General features: G+C 41.6%; 1 protein-coding gene across 4 annotated transcripts in view; it reads right to left on the reverse strand.

Annotated features, from left to right (window-relative positions):
• The window catches only part of carmil3 (capping protein regulator and myosin 1 linker 3), a 114,908-nt gene extending 109,573 nt beyond the window's left edge, over positions 1 to 5,335 (reverse strand). For 2 of the 4 annotated variants that reach the window (XM_028021329.1, XM_028021328.1), the window contains exon 1: positions 5,024 to 5,333. In XM_028021329.1, the coding sequence (XP_027877130.1) occupies positions 5,024 to 5,081 (58 nt within the window). In that variant the 5' untranslated portion in view covers positions 5,082 to 5,333. Of the gene's footprint in view, positions 1 to 5,023 lie in introns of all 4 variants that reach the window. The other 2 variants (XM_028021325.1, XM_028021327.1) reach the window with 2 other exon arrangements.
• Positions 5,336 to 19,927: the final 14,592 nt, after the last annotated feature.

Here is a 19,927-nt window from a genome sequence, read left to right on the forward strand (position 1 = left end):
TCCAACTTTCTGCTTTATCTGCTTTGCAAAGTAGCTCCAGCACAGCCAGACTGGATAGAGGGTGTCTTTGAACATCCATCCATCCATCCATTTTCTGTTCACCCTTGTCCCTAATGGGGTCGGGAGGGTTGCTGGTGCCTATCTCCAGCTACGTTCCGGGCGGGAGGCGGGGTACACCCCGGACAGGTCGCCAGTCTGTCGCAGGGCAACACAGAGACATACAGGACAAACAACCATGCACACACACACTCACACCTAGGGAGAATTTAGAGAAACCAATTGACCTGACAGTCATGTTTTTGGACTGTGGGAGGAAGCCGGAGTACCCGGAGAGAACCCACGCATGCACAGGGAGAACATGCAAACTCCATGCAGAAAGACCCCGGCCGGGAATCGAACCCAGGACCTTCTTGCTGCAAGGCAACAGTGCTACCAACTGCGCCACTGTGCAGCCCGAGTTTGAACATCAGTTTTCCTAATTGGATTTAGATTTGAACTTTGATTAGACCGTTCTAACACATGGATATGCTTTGATCTAAATCATTCTTTTGTAGTTCTCCGTGTGTAAAGGCTGCTCTGACAGAAAGTGGACCTGCACCCCTATCTCAAGTCCTTAGCAGACTCTGTTTTTTCTCTTCTACCAGAATTGCCCACTAATTAGCTTGATCTATCTCTTAGCATTATGGTCTCATTTGGCCAGAGAACCTTTGTTCATGTTTTGCTATATCCTCTGCATGGATTGTGTGAATTATGATTCTATGTCTTTCTTTCAGCAATGATTTTTTTTTCTGGCCACTCTTTTTTAAAAAAAAAAAACAACAACAACAAAAAAAAACCTTTGTGGAGTGACATACCAGGTTTGCTAAAAGATTCCTCTATCTGATCAATGGATCCCAAGAGCTGCTCCGAAACGATCGCTACTGTGATTAATGCTCTCCGTTCCATCCTCGTGAGTTCAAGCTGATGGCCATGTCTTGGTAGTAGATTTGTAGAGAGCTGTCAACAGACTCCAACACCTTGGCTCTGGTCTCTCTCCAGTTAAAGTTGCCAAAGGCTTTTCGTCTGCTTTGATCTACGCTATCCTTGCCCAGTCTGTCAATTTTAGGTTGAAAGTCATGTCGTTGGTAGGTTTGGAGGTGTACCGTGCTATTGGTTTTCAAATTTAGCGAACAAAGAACAGTGAGATGTTCCAAGCATTGACTGTTGTTTTACGACCCAACCTTGCTGTAAACTTCTCCATCGTTTTCCCTGACCCGTCTGCCGAGTTCCTTGGTGTTCACAAAGATGCTTGTTCACTTTTTTTTCTAACAAACCTCAGAGGGCGTCACAGGACAGCCTGATTTAGTAATCGATTAATCATTAACTGAAGTGTACAGACTCAAACTAAAAGGTCATTTGCTGAAACCCCCCCCCCCCCCCCCCAGCGTGTTCAGAGCTTTATTTACACCAAAACTGCACAAATAATGGTAACATTTTGCATTTAAGATAACACTTTCACATGTAAATATGTTTTACCCAAAACTCCTCAAGTGATATAGTTTTAGCTTCACCTAGTTAAAATTCACTAAAGTTATAATATTTTGCTGCATTTTAGGCAGTAAAATATTTTATTTTCTTATTTGATGTATTTCTTTAAAAAAAGCTTACGTGTTTAAATGAAAAATCAGCAAAATGTAAAAATCTTTATTAGATTAATTGTCAGAATAATCGATAAATTAATCGATTAGTTGCACCGCCAGTTTACTATTGCTGTTTAATTACGTTGATGCTGTATACTAATGAGGAGACTTTTGATTACCCTGATTTCATTTTGTGGCATCAGGTTAAGGGGGCTCATCAGAAATCTTTGTCACAGTTTTCATTTTTGTTTTATAAAAACAAAAACTGAAAACCACGTCATTGTCTTTCCACCTCACAGTTATTCACGATTTTATTTGGTACTACTTTATGGCACTGTGCTGCTTCATACGGTTCACAGCTGCAATGTGGTAAAACATGACAAAGTAAGTCTGAGTTCTTTTAAAAAGCCGATGCACAACCTGCGAGAGAGTCACACCACGTCAAGCTGGTCGACTCACTGAGACCCGCTCGAGGCTTCCTCCATTTACAATTTCCAGTGTTGAGCCACAGCATGTTCCGCTATTACACAAACATAATGTCAACCTATATCTTCTGACGGCAAACACGCGCGTACGCCAACAAGCTGCGAGATATATCCGCGGCCCACATCATAACCAACCACGGCACTCGAAATGAGCACTCTTGGAGCTCAGCAGATGGAGATGCAGCGAGTCGTGCTGTGTCACGACACTCCATTGTGTCAAATTCTCCCAGACTTCTCCCACCAGATTGCAATTCTCCCCCGTCCGGCAGCGGCGGTGGAAGTTGGCTGTCACGCCTGATCGAGCAGCGGCAGATGCGGGGAAAATGAGGCGGGGGCGGGGAGCTCGCTGGTGGGTTGAAGGAGGGATCAGCTGAAGGCAAACACGGGAGTTATTGGCATTAAGGCTGGGTAAGACCCAATCACTTAAACCATTTAACTTACTATGCGGCACCCCGGTGGCCTGCCCGGGTGACCTCAGCGTCTGCTCACGAAGGTGTAAAGAGGGACAGTAAGAGGAGGAAGGATAGAAGCAAAAACAAAGACTCCCCTGCTCACTTTCTTTCTGAATGTTTGAAAAATTAACAAGCATTTCAAAAATTAACAAGCATTTCAAAAATGAACGTCGCAGGGCAGACAAAATACTAGCCACTTGAGTTGTTTACTTATATTCATATACATTACATTTCAAATGAATATAATATTCATTGAATTCTAAAATTAGCTGCTTGTTAGATACCAAATACCATCAAGACTAAAAGTTGGTTTGTGTAATTTAAGGCTCACATATTTACATGAAGTGTTGAGGAAATCGTGCAACTTACTAAAAATTAAGAAAACTTTCATAAGACTTAGAATTACAAATGATTCTGTGTTGGAGCAAGATTTGAGGTTTGCCTCCAACATTAGCTAGCTTAGTGACAAAGCTAACACAAAGGTCAACAAGCAGAGTTTTTGAAACCCTAAAGCAGCAGCTGGCCATTAATGGCACATTTTAACAGTGGTTGTCAAGGCAAAAGTTGGAAGTGCACTTCTGAGAATAAATTTGAACAGTCTATTCCTAATTCAGTGGTACTTAAAGACTTGCATAGATTAGCAATGCCAAAAATGCTAAAGTCAAACATGCTAGCAAGTCAAGTTTCATTACCCTGAGGCAGTTCGTGCTAATGATGGAACATGAGTTGCATGTTGAATTAATCGTTTAACTTACTAATAGTTAAAAACATTCGTAAGTCTTGGAATTAAGAACAATCGCTAGAGCATTGCGGTTCGCCTACATGTTGGCTGGTTTAGTGACTGAGCTAATGTAAATGCCTAACTTGCTAACAAGTTGAATTTTGCAACCCTGAAGCAGTAGTAGTCTGTTAAGAACGACACATTTCAATGGGAAATGTGTGCATTCCATCTCTTAGAATAAATGTAAGCAGTTTATTGCTAATTCAGTAACATTTTAAGTCATACACAGCTTAGCGATACCAAAAATGCTAAACTTTCCTCAAAAGAAAGGTAGCTTAAATTTCTTTCAAGGGCTATACATGATTTCTGGCCCAAAGTGGGTCCTCGAGGGCCGGCATCCTGCATGTTTTAGTTCTCTCCCTGGTTTACCGCACCTGGATCCAATGATGGCTCGTTAGAAGGCCTAAGAAGAACATTGACATGCTGAAATGGTAGTTATTAAAACCAGGGAGAGAATTAAAACATGCAGGATGCCGGACCTGGAGGACCGACTTTGGGCACCCTGGAGGAATCAGTAAGAATGAAAACTAGTTCTTTGGATTGTAAGGATGCTGGCCTGTACAAGAAAGACAAGCTTTCTTCTCTTATGACGTTCCATTTGTCTCCCCATGTACTTTGACCGTATTCCATAATAAATCCAAACAGCATAATGCTTCCACCACCATGTTTTGCCAGGATGGTGTGATTATTGTTAGTGTTGGTTTTCCATCAAACACAGCAATTTGCATAAGCCAGAAAGGCATCACCACATCATGATGCCGTCGCCCCACACCGTCTTTTGGATGCAAATCCTTCTCAGTCTCATCTGGCCTGATAACCTTCCTCTGAATGCTACATGGGTTTTTTGTCAAATCCACAAAGTCTCTCTACAATTTCCAACAGTTTTCTCAGAAGCTTTATCCCCACCCCCTTCTCCACCCTTCCCTCCTCTGGCAGGTGAGTTAATGAACCAAATGCCGCCTGGTGCTTAGACAGAAGGGGCTTGACAAGGTTGACCTGGTAAATAGCGGGACTTAACTCGCAGCATCAGGATAATCAACACTGAAAGACGCGCCTTCTCTGACATCCCATCGTCTAAACATGTTGATGCGCTTTGTGGGCTGCACTGTCCGAGGACTCGCAGTGTAACACACACAAACGCACCACCACCACCACCACCCTCCCCAGTGCATGCTGCTACAGCCTTCTGCACGCAGACAGCTCCCAGTCACATCCCAACTCCCACCTACACGCGCACAGAGATGGGGGGGGGGGGGGGGGAGACTCATAATAAATCCATAAAGTGCAGCGCGCGCACACTTAAAGGCTTAAAAATAGCTCGGAAAATGAACTGGACCCAGCGCGCGCTTCCAGTTAAAAGGCAGGTTTAGTTTTATGGACAGATGAGCGCCAGAAGTGAGCATCCACGCACCGAGATCGATAGGACCACAGTTCACGCAAGCAAGCGTGACAGTTTATCATTATTTTGTTAGTTTGTTTTGCGCTTCCAGCAACACACACACACACACACACGCCGCATTATGTGTACAATAATGCGGTCTTAAACTCGTTTTAAATCAGAGCCAGAGAGAGAGAGCGAGAGGGGGTGGGGGGGGGGACATCCAGAGACCCCCCCCCACCCCTGCGCATCCTCCTCGTTCGTTTCTAAAACACGTCTTGACCCCACTCTGCTCCTGCTAAACTTACCTGTGATTTCCCTGCTCACGCTGACAAAGCCGGCCGCTGAGCTCTCCTTTGCGGCCATGGTGCGCCGCGCCGCGGTCCGTCCAGCCCTTCCGGCCGCTTCCCCGTCCTCTCTCAGACGTCCACTCGCTGACAGACGCTGCCCGCCTCTTTGACGCTCCCGTCTCCCCCGATCCTGTAAATATCCGGGCTCCGGCAGGTACTCCTCGGCGTGGCAAAAGTCCGTAAAGTGAGACGCGGAGCGCTGCCACCGTGCGCACTTGCAATCAGCTTCCACTTAGGCACTCAGGAAAAGAGCAGAAAGAGGGAGAGAGAGAGAGAGGGAGGGAGGAAGAGAGGGAGGGAAGCAGGCACACAGAGAGAAAGGGAGACTGGTGACGATAGGGTGGTGGATGCCTGTTTTTTGTTTTGTTTTTTTGTGTAAACATGTAAAAGCTCTGGAGCCAAATTCTGCAGGGCCTAAAATATGTGGCTCCCATCCGGTGGATGAGACAACAAAAGTAAGGGAAATGGAAGAAAGGGTCTCAATATGCAGCTGCATAGAAAATGGTTTAAAAGTTTATTTAGTCTACGTTATATTTAAACAGTCAAATTTACATATTAAATAGACCATTTACACACAGATTAATGTAGTCCAAGCATTCATTTATGGGAGGGGTGACAAACTTTTTCCCTCCTCAAAGAGCCGCTTGTGGCAGAATGTATCGATTAAATTACCCTTTAAGAACCGTAAAATGTTATAGTTTTCTCTGCGTTTGATTAGTCCATCTTTATTTTCAACATCTTTTCACATTGATGTAACTCGGTCCAGTACAAATATTTGACTGACACAATGATGCAACTGATCTGATATTAAAGTTCAACGAAATTGCTTCCTACATCACACTCTGCTGTTGGGAACTTCAAGCTGGACTGTGTGACTCTTCGCTCTTCCTCCAGACTCCGGGACTTTGATTTCCAAATAAAATCTCAATTCAACACAATATTAACCTAAGCCTCACAATCTCTCCTACACTGTTGTTATCCCTGTTCCTTGTACATCTTTTTCTAGCACTTTTTTTGCTTCCACTCAACTTTTCTTTAACATGTGTGGGTAGAGCAGTCTGAACTGTTTTTTTTTTTTCAATCATCTCTTTGTGAAAAGTTTCAATGAAGGCCGGCCCGAAGACCATCAAATCAACAGGCTCCTTCATGATTATGATGACCATAACATTTCTGTATTAGTAATGCTCACATTCATGAGAACTTCATTTTTGATTTAGACTTTAAATTAGAATAGAAAAAGTGTGTAAAATCACCGTAATGAACCTACAGAAATAAAAATTACTTTTAAACTGATTACTTTAAATCAGCGTCATAAATTGTGCGATTGAAGCAGGAACAAATCGCCGAGAGCAAAAATTAAGACCCCAACAAACTTATAGTAAGGACATAGACTGAGGACAGGGTAGCAGGAAAACCCAGTGAATAATGAAAACCAGGAAGTTTAAATGCAGAGGAGATGTGATCAGTGACATGAGAAGCAAGTGAGGCTGATCAGGGGACTGATGAATAGCTGGGGGAGAGCACTGAATAGAGGAAACTGAGAGAATAAAACTAATAAGTATGACACACAGAAAGCCGAACTAGACACAAGATCATCTGCAGATCAAAAAGAGAAAAAAGCCAAGCAATAACAAGAGAGAATAAAACAAACTGCATGGAGCAGAACACAAGAAACAGGTAAGACACTGACAAAGAAATTAAACAATAGTGAGCAACACGAGCATAAATACGCAAAAGAAAAACAGAAGCACACCTATCGATCACGGCAACTTCAGCCGTTAGAAGTATTTCTGGGCCCAAACACATCAATAAGGTTTCTGAATCCTCCCATCAGCGTTCAGTCATTCAGCTCCCCAGAGGCCAGAAACGCTCGATTCATTTGATAGAGCCAAAAAAAAGTTTTTGTTTTGTTTTTCTTTGAAAGAAAACCGAAACATTAAAGACCCGTGGGTCATGACACTTGGTGTCATTGTCATCCTTAGGCTTCAACAGAGAGCCAAACACTTCAACTTAGAGACCCAGACTCAGTCAGTTTTTACTGGTCTGTTTAATCGAATAAAAAGTTTTTTTTTGCCATTTTAGAGTCACTTTGGTCGACTACTGGAAACGTTCACCATTGTCCCATGTTTTCTCTATTTGACGATGATGTCTGAAGTTCCAAAGTCTTAGAAACATTTTGTTACCCTTACCAGAACAATATCAGTCACTTTGCTTCACGTCTGTGCTGAGATCAGGACATGATGTCTTTGTGATTAAAGGCGCTGTCTGATTTTCTCAGAAAGGATTTTGTGGAGTAGTTACAAGTAGTAAGTATCTTGCTTGAAGTAAAAAACAGAGGGATAGCCATTTGAAGAGTCATGAAGGAATTCTCGTAAGACACTGAAAAAAAAAAAAAGCAAGGTCATTTTGCTCTTCAGGGCTCAAAGTGTTTCTGGTCAAAGAGACTTTGTTGGTTCCTTGTTGGTTCAGCCATCTCAAACGAAAGCTATCATTGCCAGAAACATAAGAAAATATTTTGTCATCATTGAAAGGGAGACTGGCAATTCACAATGATGTGTTAAGTAGTCTGAGAAAGCAAAAGTTAACCAAGCATTTTCTGGAAACATTAAGCAGCGTTATTTGCTGCTGTGACTCATGTCCTATAGTCTTTTTTTTTTTTTTTCCTCCAGCAATTAGCACATCTACAGCTGAGTCAAAATCTCTTAACAGCAGAGCAACTTGCTCCTCATTACATCCGTGTCTGTCCGATGCTCCTGGTGACAGGTGAAGTTCGCAAAGCGTGACAGAAGTTAGCATCAACAAGTTACATCAAACTCCCGCGGTGTGACGTGTTCAAGACCTTGACGATATCTGAAGTCCCACGGTGTGCGCTGGGCTTTTACTCAAACTGACGAATTATCTCTTCAGCCTGTCACCGAGTTCTGCAGGAGCCCGCTAATGACCCACTCTTTCAATTCAGGTGTGCCGGAGCAGAAAATGATCTACAACAGAAAGGACACCGGCAGTCGAAGGCTAAAATAGCCAATCCTAGAAAAATCCAGCTGAGAGCGGTGGCTGTTCGATGAGTTTCCACCATCACTCCTTCGTCGCGGGCTCAAAACTTTGCTAGCAGCCATTTTTTATACGTAAGATTGTTTTTAGTTACTAACTTTAGAAGAAGGCTTCCTCATCCTGATTGTCCATCCATCTTACCTGCTTAATTCATCCAGGGTTTCTGGTTGCTGTTGTGCGTCTCCAATATTTCCCATTCCTGTTCAGTCCAGTGATGTCTCTTGCATACAAACTGGTTTGAAAACAAGATTTTTGCCCCGTTTTTTAATGTTTTTTGGGCAGTCAAAGGAAGCCAGAGCACTGTAAGACAACTAATACATGGAAGAAAATGCAAACTCTAGAAGGATCTCAGATGTTTGGAACTCAAAAGCAGGACCACAGCTTAGCAACTGTGCCGCCATGAGCAAACAAACTAAAAAACAAAGATATTTCCTAAACGAGTCAGTCTGTGAATATATCTTGCATAGTTGGCTGAGAGCACACAGAGTTAGCACAGCAACACATTTTAGTTGAGAAAATAATACAAATGTAAACAACTGTAAACCAAAATGAAATGACATTAAAATTTAGATTTCCTTACTGGAAAGCTTGGAGGTTGAGTTCTGTCCTTAAAAAGATAAGATAAGGTAAGATTTATTTGTCATTGATTACAACGAGATTGAGATTTGCTCGACTCGAGTTAAAATGCAGGTTATGTGTATATACATAATATACAATATACATATACATACATACATAAAAAAGATAAGGAAATAAATAGTACAAAATGAGAAATAAATAGACATCAGAAGATGGTTGAAGCGCCTGGAGGTGTCGCAACAGAATTTACATTTTTTAACAAAGTGGTGTCAAGAGCAGAAGTTCTTATGCCTTTGAATTTAGTGCCAAACTTATCAGTTACAACAACTTACGGAAATGCATATAAGATTTTTCAGTAAAGAAATTTAAGTCATGGTGCTGAAAAAACATAAAGACCAATGTCCAACATGTGCATAGCAAAAAATAAGACTGTCAAGTGAAAGAGAAAATCGCCAGAACATCTACAAAATTGGAGTAAGCAAAAGAGAATACAAATTAAAATAGAAAAAAGATGAAACAAAAATGAAAAAGAATTCAACTCTATTCAATAAACAAACCAAAAAAAAAAGAAAACATTTAATCTATCTGAAGAAACATGACCCCCAACCAAAAGGCCTTTCATGTTACACGTCACTGTGGAAGGCTCATTTGCAGCCTTGATAAACGTGTTTTCAGACTTATTTTCCTGTAATAATACGAGGACAAAAAGCAAAATGGAGCCATACATCAAACCACTTTCACTTGTTCTTCTCCTCGCGGCCGTGATGGGATTTCCGGCGGTGCGTCGGGAGGCCAGGTTGAAGCTCAAGCTGAATGTAACGCCGATATGTGATTCATCCACTCGTCTGAATGGCTGCCGCTTGTCGATGTCGGTGCTTGTGCAACACAGTTCAGCCGTTTTCATCAGCGCCAGCCGAAATTAGACGGTGCAGTTTAACTCTTTTAGTGCCATACATCACCTTCTAATATGACAGATCTGTTCAGGAGGACCCAAACAAATGAGCTGCAGCAGGTGCGGCTGTCTCCGGATTTTCAAAATAAGAAAAATATTGCCCTCCTCCACCTCCAGGGCTCCTGAGTTGTTCCACAAAAGTGAACAAGGAGGGAGCGCGGGAGTCTGCCACATCCTCGCCTCATAACGTATGAGAGAGCTTTGTGTTTGCATCTCGCCGAGAGTTGGTGCTGATGAAAGGAGAGCCAGAGGGGGGGCATTATGGCAGAAAGAAAACCGGGGTGGGGGCGTTGAAAGAGAAAGGCAAAAGCGTATGAGGCTTGAATAAGAGGTTTATAGTCTAGGGGGCTGTAACTGTCTCCAGGTTTCATCGGGTTAAAACTTCATCTCTGTTCAAAGGTGCGCTTGAAAGGAGCTGCCATTATTTATTCATCAGCGCTGCATCTCATGGATACGTAGGAGTCGGGGCTCTCAATTACTTCTCCGTCTACTGTATGCATATGAGTCTGCAGCATGAGCCTGAATGAAAGGATTCAGGTAGGGTGTTTCTGAGGGAGCGACGTGTTCACGGCTGACCAAGAAGAAGAAGAAGAAGAAAAAAAAGAAGAAGATATTCATTGATGTTCTTTTGTTTATACTGCAGATAATTGTTCTCTCTTCGGCACTGCATCACAGCTCATAAAGGCTCATAGAATAGAATTCAACTTTATTGTCATTGCACTGTCACAAGTACAAGCAACGAGATGTAGTTTGCATCTATCCAGAAGTGCTCTACGAGATATAAATATTTATTTACAGATGTACAAGACTATTTATGTATGGACTATACGGGGTTATAGCAAAGAGATATAGATATTGTGTATAAATATAAATATGGGAGCTCTATGCACAGATTATACAGATTATACAGAATATACAAGAATCTTAGGGAATGGATTATAGATAAATAATGGCAGATAACATTTACAGGTTGTATGTGTGTGTGAAGAAAACAGTCCGTGATGTGTGTGTGTGTGAGGATAGTCCATGTGTTATTGTTGTATGAGAGAGAAAGAAAGTGAAAGCAAAGAGAGCCAGCTGAGTTGAGAAGCAGGATTATTAAAAAGCACTCCTTACTTCTGTGACTCTGTCTGTAGGTCGGTTGTGTTGGGCCAGCCTGCCTGCTCAAAGAACAATAAATCACCTACTGGGTAAATAGCACAGGGAGAGTGGTTCAGTGTTGTAGCGTTCAGTGGCCACAGACTGCATTCATCCCACTGGCTTTTTGGGATTCAGGATGCTACATGAGATGGTTTAGTACATCTGATTGCTATAGGCGGGTTGTGCACTCTCCATCTGAATACTTGGGGACGGTAAAAGAACAACAGAAGATTCTAAAGTTGTGTTATGCTGCCCTCGTCTGGATGGAAACATGTAGACATCCAGTAATGTTTTGAAAAGCCAGGATCTACTGTATGTCATCATACTGCATCGTAGCAAGCAGGAGCCAGGTTTAAGTAGCAAGTCATCAATATGCAAGTGGAGATGAAAAGAAGCAGACTGCGCAAAAAGGAACTGGTTGCGCGGACTGGACGTGCTGGTGGCTACGATTTTGGATTTTTCTTGAAAAAGTAATATACCGCTTAAGCTTTTCCACTTACAATTTAAAACTAAATGTGCTTTGAGACGGTTTTAAAGTGGCGCATAATTGTGAGGTGAAACAAATGATTTATGGTTTTCACATTCTGTGACGAAGCTTTGTTAAGACCATATTTTGCCCATTCCTTCCGAACACGATTGATTCAGTAAGTGATACAGGACTGAACATAACTAGAAAGCCCGATATGAGTTTGGACTGCTCCTTTAGATTACTGTCCCCATTATAGGCGTCTTAAGAATGGAAGATTAGATATAGGTCTGAGACTTAAATGCGCACACACTTCGTTAGCAACTATTTCCTGTAGGATTGTAGATAATAAGTGGCAATGACCTGTTTGAAGAGTTGGTCACGTTTCAGAGCTAATCATAGCACTTGTGAAAGTTGCAAATGATTTTCTCTTGGCCTCAGATAATGGACTTGTGGAGTAACACAGGGCTCTGTGTTAAGATCAGTTCTTTTTACTACGCATGCTTCCAGTTGGAACAAAAAAAAAATCCCAACAAAATAAAATCAAACCACATGAGAAAAATTTTCACTAGTGGTACTCAGCTATATAAATCCATAAATCCTGATGAATCCAATCCGTTAGGTAGATTACAGACACGTCTTGAGGACGTAAAAGCCTGGATGTCCCTAAACTTTTTGCTGTTAAATTCTGACGAGCAGAAGTTTGTATTTTTTGAACCAGAACCTCTGAAAAAGAAAGTACTTAGTCAATCACTTGATCTGGATGACATTAAATTGGCCTCTGGTAATGAAGTAAAGAACCTCAGTTTAATTTTTGACCAAATTAAACAAGCCTCTAGTTTCTGTCATCTCTGAAGCTTATAGCTGAAACAGTGATGTTTGCTCAGTCGTTTGGGGCTCTGCCTCTCCCACTCAGGCTGCTGGAGTCTAAACTTTCCTTCACTTCCCTCATCTACTTCTCACCAGGTAGCATGATTTGCTGTTTTTATACCGTTAACTTTATGAAGTCTAAACGAAGAAACTCTGGTTGCACTGTAGTCTGCACTGACTTTGCAGCAGTCTCTGCACCTGAAAGAGCATGTTGCTATGACGGACGATTGCGCTGCAGCAAGTATCAATCTGTCCATGCACGTGCGACAATGGAAGATTTTGTTTTTACGTGGCTCTTCTTTCCACTCAGAAAAGGTCAGAGTTGGAAAGTGTATGACTATTGAAAGTCTTGGGACACTTTTAGTTTTTTCCTGACCTCAATGTGATTTAAGCTTTTTGTGGTTTTCAATGCATGTTACTGCATTTTTTTTTTTTTTTTTATTTGAATTTGTGTGACTTTTTATAATTTCATCGCCCAGTTTTTCCTGAGCATAAAGGAATACATTTAAAAAAAAAAAAAAAATTAATATAAAATACTAGGCTACAGTCAACAGATTCTCCCACATAAGCTGTGGCTTCTCTACCACGGGCCTCTTGAGTGTTTCTTTGTGCTGCCTGGCAGTTTATTGCGCTACGGCATGTTGGTCACACCTCGAGTGTGTGTTTGCCAAAGAAAACACGTAGGGATAGGAACAACATCACAAGATATTATAATTAATGCGTCTCATTAGAGGAGTTGCAATACTTGTCAGGATTACTCTTCATTACACACCGGAGCGAGAATCTTGTCTACGAAACGGTTTTCTTCAAACTCCTGCATGGTGAAATCACAGACAGGATCTGTGAGGAAAAGCCTTAGCAAGTGAACATAGTTTAGCGTGGCAGTCACATAAAGAGTACAGCCTAAAACACGATTAAGAAACATGAACTTATTGGAAGAGGATCCTGAAATGGCAAGAACCTGATGAGCTAATTTTAGAAAGGCTCGGGTGAAGGGAAAATTGCCATGTCACTGGATTAATAAAGACCTACAGCTTTGGTTTATCAAGCAGCCCACGTTGTCCACCGGAGGAATAAGGTAGCTTTAAATGAACCGTCTTATAAATGAAACATAGAGTTTCATATGAAGGCTGCTGCACTTTTCTCTAACCTAAAATTTTAGCAGACGCGCTGCACAGTTTGTCCTCTACATCCAGGGCCTACCCGGGGGCATACGTTTTCCTCGGCCTTTCCCTGCATCAACCCCGCTCCGGAAAGCCGAATCATAAGCGGCCAGCTGCTAAATGAACCCGCATGCAGATCGGGAGCGAGCGTGAAACTGCTGGCCCTCCAGAGGCCATACACTCCACTTTGGCTGGATTCCCGCTGTTACAACACTCCACTTCCTCTTATTCATCTTTTTCTTACAAGTTTGCCTCAAGAGAGAGGAAAAAGAAAAAAAGCATTGGGCAGCAAGTCGGTGAATTATTTGAAGTAACACGGGCGGGCGGTAAGGAAGGGAGGGGATCACTTTTAAGACCAGAGAGTGGATAACAGCGTGAGCCGGACTCCTCGGCTTTCCATTCTCATGGCTCCACTGATCTGTTAATGTCACACATCGAAGGCCTGAAAAGAGCACTGATTGGACACTGCAGCCTGAAGGGTTTCGCTGTCCTTTCTCAGACATCGACGACGACTTAGATACGAAGATAACTGCTGAGATTTGACATCACCCCACGATGAGACCTTCACTTGAATAGCTTTCAGTCACACCGTTTACTGAAACAATTTTTTTCTTCTTTTTTTTTTTTTGAGTTTGATGTGGAAAAAGTCAGTTGCAAAAATATGAATATGTAGTTTTTCAGCTTAGAGCTCCTGCAAGCCTGAACGTTTTCAGCGAATTTCAAAAAGTTAAGGCAAAAAAAATCCTGAATGATACAATCAATAAATGCCAACAATTGGCATCAGTAATGCCAATTATAATCCTTCACTTGCATTATGCTGTTGGAAACTGATATTTAAATTGTACATAAAATTGAGCTGATTTCCGTTTTTTGTAGATAAAGCGTGTGTCAGTTGGATGAAGAAACCTCAGAATTTTCACTTGATGATGATCATGATGATGACAACACTGGTGGCAGTAACAGCCACCAGTGTCCCTGATGCTATTTTAAAATCAAAACATTTTTTCATATGAAAGTAGGCTGACAGGAAACGGGGAAGACATGCGGCAAATATTGCCGGGTCCGGGAGTCGAACCCACGACGGCCGCGTCGAGGACTCAAGGCCTCCAAACATGGGTCGCGCTATCCCCTACGCCACCACGGCACGCCCAAAAGCAAACATTTTAAAATAACTACTGTTTGCTCATAATTTGTGAATAAAGTTTTCCAAATATCAGATACTGCAAATAAGAGGGCTGAAAATTTTGTAACACTGACAAATTCAAGGAATACATGTAACCAAATACGTACATGTTTATGAGCAACGCGATATTCCATTCACCACCGTTCACCTAAACGCATCACATTTTCATCATGGCTTTTGACACTTATATTGAACTGGGTTCTGGTTCTGCTGGATGTTTCTTCCTGTTAAAGGGGGAGTTTTTCCTCTCCACTGTTACCACACGCTCTGTATGACAAATTGCTGTAAAGTCAACAACAACACAAGCCATCGTCTACCGTTTCTACGTCCAGGAGGAGTGAATGCTGCAAGTCACTGACTTGATGCAATCTGCTGGGTTTCCTTAGGAACTTTTAAAACTATTTTGAAAAATTAAAGTTAGCCTACAGTAGTGTTTGATAACTAGTATCATTTGGAATGAAATTATTTTTTATGTAAAGTCCCTGGAGATGACATTTGTTGTGAATTAGCATTATAAAAAAAAGGGGAAGGACCATGATGGACACAGAAAGAGAAAAAGTGGACAGAGAAATTATGCAGCATGTGGTCCAAAAGGTGAACACAGAAACTGTCCATCTGGTTCTGCTGTTTTATTTTATACTTCCACAAGGGGGGGATATAGCTCACCTTTGAGGCTCATTTAATTTCATTGTATTTTTGCATTCAATATGCAAAAATAATGTAAAGGGACTGCTTAGGGGTGAAACTAGGTGAAATAGGCTCTCAAAAAGAATTGTAACATAATTATAAAATTATTTTAAAAAAATTTATTTGTTTGTTTTTGCAGTGTTGACAGAAAAAACAAGATTGACAAGAGAAAAAAATTAAAAACCTCAAAAGACACTTGTATGGCCAGTAGTTTGTTATTACTATTAATGTTTACATTTATTTTAATGGAAATAAATCAATCTTGAATTCAGCTAAATTTCTACTTTACTGGTTTTGTTCCGTGTCATTTGCTCATTTCTGTCCCTGAATTTGTGAATCGTAGCAATTTCATCCTCCCTCCCACATATTGTGAAAAACGACAACAAAAAGATACTCAATAACACAGATTACTGCCACTTTAGAGAGCAATTTGTAAACGGTAGCGGCAGGATCATGCTGTGAGGATGTTTTTCCTCAACAGGGACAGGGAAGCTGGTCAGAGATTAAAGGAAAAATGTGGGAAACTCGGGGAAATCCTAGAGGAAAGCCTACAAAATCCAACTGAAAATCTGAGGCAAGGCTTGATTTTCGGAAAAACAGGCAACAAAATAGGTGTTTGCAAGAAAAAGGGCAACAAACCAGGAGGGATGGGCCAGAATCTCAGCACATTATCATGTGAAGCCTCAGGAATAACTCTGGTATTTGACCCAGGTCACAGAATTTCAACTCAAAATTCCAAAGAGTAAATATTCATGCAGTTGAAAAGGCAATTCAGCTAAATACTAAAGGAAAGTTTTTCAAACTTCTAAATCTGGCAAAAGATGAAACAGGAAGTTCAGTCTGGTATGTCACACAGATTGCAGGAGAAAAATGGCTATGTGCATTTTATATGATGTATGTATGAAAAAAAAAGGTAAACTCTGTTTTATAATCAACACAACAAAAATTAACCAAAGATTCTGTCAACACCTCCGGCGTTTCTAAACCCGGCAAACGCGCGAGGCTGAAGCCGCAGCAGCAAAACTCCCTGCGAGTCTTTATTTCAGAACAGGAGCCTAATGACAAATCCATTGATTTTTAGACAAACATTAACTGCTTTCTCTCTGCAGAGAGTCAATAATACATCAAAGTGAATCTGCAATCCAAGCACTTTATCTCAGCTGCCAGTCTGTTGCACAGCATCGACGGCACAAGAAACAGAGGCCTGAAAATGTGACTAAATGGATGTTATCGCTGGCCAGCAATACTTCACAGCCCTATTACCCTGATGCTTAAGAGAGAGACTCCATCGGTCACTGGATATTTATAGTGCTAAGGCATGCACTAAATGCTTAATGTAAACTGAACCCTCAATAAAAATCACTAACACTGCTTTCTGTACATTAAAACACCTTTGGAGTGTCTTTTGCTATAAATAGGAAGATCATTTTAATGTTTGTGTCCATCTGTGTTTCTTTTTAATCAGCCATGTTTGGAAAGCTAATGAAAAATCTGGCACGAAATCAGCTGAGTGCTTCCTCACACTCACCTTGAGTCGCTGCCATCAGGGTGGGTTAGGACATTTCTTACTGTGACAAACAGCCAATGGGGGGAAAAAACAACAATAACAAAACTTTAAGACCTGAAAATAAGATCTAAAAATATGCAATTTCCATGCAGATATAATATGGGTCGGAGATTCACCCTTCAGCACGACAATAACTCAACACAAACAGCTAAAGTCAAGTAGCTGAGATGAAAACAATTTGTGAAAATGTCCCAAATTTCAGGCCTTAGTTCAGTTATGACTCAATGGCATCACTTGGAAAAGTAATTTTAAGACCAGTCTGTTTTGCTTTGAGGTATTTAGAGAAGAATAATGAGAAAAGAAGGTAACTGTTTCTAGATATCCAAAACCACAAAGTTTTATCAAGTTTTTTTGATCTAGTTTCTAGTGCAAACAACTTAGTACACTTGAAATAACTAAGTACAAAGATGTAGGAGCTTGGTGATAAGTCAATAATAATAATAATAATTAAAGCTGCAAGCAGTCTCGAACGGCCCTCGCAGCTCAGCGCCGCTCCGGTCTCCTGGCGACCGCGGGCGCCGCCGCCCCGTCAGCCATTGCAGACGCTCTCGCGCAGTTTCCGCACCCGTCCATCAGGCGATACGCACCGATGCGTTCGGCAGCGCTATCCGACGAGGCACCAAAAATCTGGTGGAGATCCACTGATGCAGTGAGGAGATAAGACATCTCAGCTATATCATAAAGCTGATGGATAAACCCAGGTGGAGTCAAATTACTTAATTTGACTTAATTACTTAATTTCTGTTAGACAAAATTGAATATTTGGGTTTATTTTGGTTCATCAGAACCAGAACGTCAAGGTTCTCATTGTTGAGTTGTCTTGCAGCCGTGGTCAACTGTTCACTGCAGATCAGTAGAGAGTTCATCACAGCAGCTGCTGCTGCTCACGTCCTGCCCAGTGAGGAACAGAGCAGATAATGGAAAAGCTCACTGCTTGGTTTAGAACTGAACCAGATATTAAGTGGTTAGTGCACAAATTGTCAGTGGAAAAACTCCTTAAAACTCTGACATATTTCATGCGAGGTGCCAAAACTGGAGCTTATTGAGCCAATTTCATGACACAAACTGCTTCATTTTGTTAGTAGAAAAGTGTGTACCTGCTGAACTCAACACCAGAACTTAAGCTCAAACTATTTCAACAGATCTCTGTGCAAAGTGTTGTCTGATTGGTCAGAGGTTTAATGCCATGCTGATGTGGGAATGAGCTTGGATAGCAGTGGTGATAGCCCTCTATGTAGTACATACATCTGCACCTCTCCATTGTGAGATTAGTTGTAAGGTGCTGAATGTAAGAAGTCTGCTGCAGCTTGGTGCAAATGTTGAGAGCAGAGCTTGGACCATTGTTTTTAATTTATGCGATCCTGATTCTGCATATAATAATTAGATTTATGAATTATCTGAAGCCATTAGCACAAATATTCCAGACAGAACTGTCATTAACAGGAAAAATCAACAAATCCCCTGGTTTACCAGATACTGAATTCTATTAAACATAAAAACAAACTGTGATCACTAGGGTTTAAGAAATGGTAGTCCATCAGCAGTCTGCTGCATGTTTGGGTTAAAAAAATGTCAAGTTACAGAAAGTCGGAGGTGCAGGATCAGGCCTCAAAACTCAGAAGTAACAGCGTGTGAAGCCAACCGGCAACTGATGGTTCACAACTCCTCAACTATAAACCTTTACTTTAATCTGTCTTTACTGTCACTGGTAGAGAAAAACAACAACCCATAGTGTGGAGGGGGGAAAATAAAGCCTGGAGGGGAGAAAAATAAAGCCTGGTGGCCCACCAGGCTGATAAAACACTGGGAGAAACTGACTTCTGCCTATAGCTCTGGTTGTAAGCGTGAACCCCATCTTTTTCGCCATCTCTAAATAGAAACATTCTGTGTTTATATTTCTAAGCAATCTATTGGCTGCTCTTGGTCCGATCCCTCACCTAGGATCTGTTTGCCCCAGCAGACCCGACCCAAATAGAGGCAAATAGATCCTCCGACAGACCTGGGATCACCGAGACACTCAAACCCCTCCACCACGATAAGGTGGCAGCGCACAGAGGGGAAAAAACAAAGCCAGAAACAGTTCCCTACTCTGAACTGAACTGATCTGGAGAGAGGCCAGAAGGTGGCGCTCTGGTCTTTCTAACTAAACAAACAGTTTAGTTAGAAAGTAAGTTTTTTGTTTTCTCAGTATTTTTCTCTCCACAGAAGCTACACCTGGTCTGGCGTTGATTAGCTGTGATTACTGTTAGAGAGTTTTTGGTATTATCATTTTATTTTCTTACTCTAGTTCACATTAAGTCTATAGATCTTTGTGATTTTCTGTTTAAAGTGTTCTCTTCTTTAAATGACCTGGAGGTCACTACTGTCTGTTCAACTTTACGGGAAATAGATAACACTGAGTTTCTCAGACTTTAAACCCTTTTGCAAGAACACCCCCTAATTTAGTAACCACCTGTGAGCAGTCGTATTTTGTTTTCTTGACAGTATTGACCGAGATTTGAACCGGGCTCAGACCTTTGATCAGATATCACATCTGGACCTGGGTTGTTAGATGTTTGGGTTAGAAGCTTTACGACCTCTGTTGTTTTTCCTGACTGCCCCCTTGCCTGTCCTTCTTAGACAATAAAAACAGGAGCCGTTGTAAGGGAGCCCAGAACGCTCTGTGGATTCCTCGGAGAAAAGGTTCTCAGAGCCTTCTCCCAAGAGTTCTCAAAGCCTTCTCCTTTTGCAAAAGCTATACATGAAATTCATATACGTTGTCTGTGGTTCTTTCTTTTATTTAGGTTCGAAAGGAAAATACCTATCATTATTTGGTGCCGAAACCCGGGATCTCTCACCTCCCCCGCTGTCAGGCAGAGGAAGACGCGCTGAATCCGTGCACGGCCAGAGTCAATTGGACCTGGAAAGGAAAACCCAGGAAGCAAATTCTTCGCTGGGCCAGCGACGTATCCGACTTTGTCTGCTAACGGCGGAGTGACGAGATCCGACTGGACAACCCGAAAACTACAGAAACGTAGGTGAATTTTAAGTCATACAGGTTTGAGTCCTTGTCAAATATTAATTTGACTAAAGAAATACAGGTTTGAGTCCTTGTCAAATATTAATTTGACTAAAGAAATACAGGTTTGAGTCCTTGTCAAATATTAATTTGACTAAAGAAATACAGGTTTGAGTCCTTGTCAAATATTAATTTGACTAAAGAAA

Source organism: Xiphophorus couchianus, chromosome 6, assembly GCF_001444195.1.
Source record: "Xiphophorus couchianus chromosome 6, X_couchianus-1.0, whole genome shotgun sequence".
NCBI classification, from domain to species: Eukaryota; Metazoa; Chordata; class Actinopteri; order Cyprinodontiformes; family Poeciliidae; genus Xiphophorus; species Xiphophorus couchianus.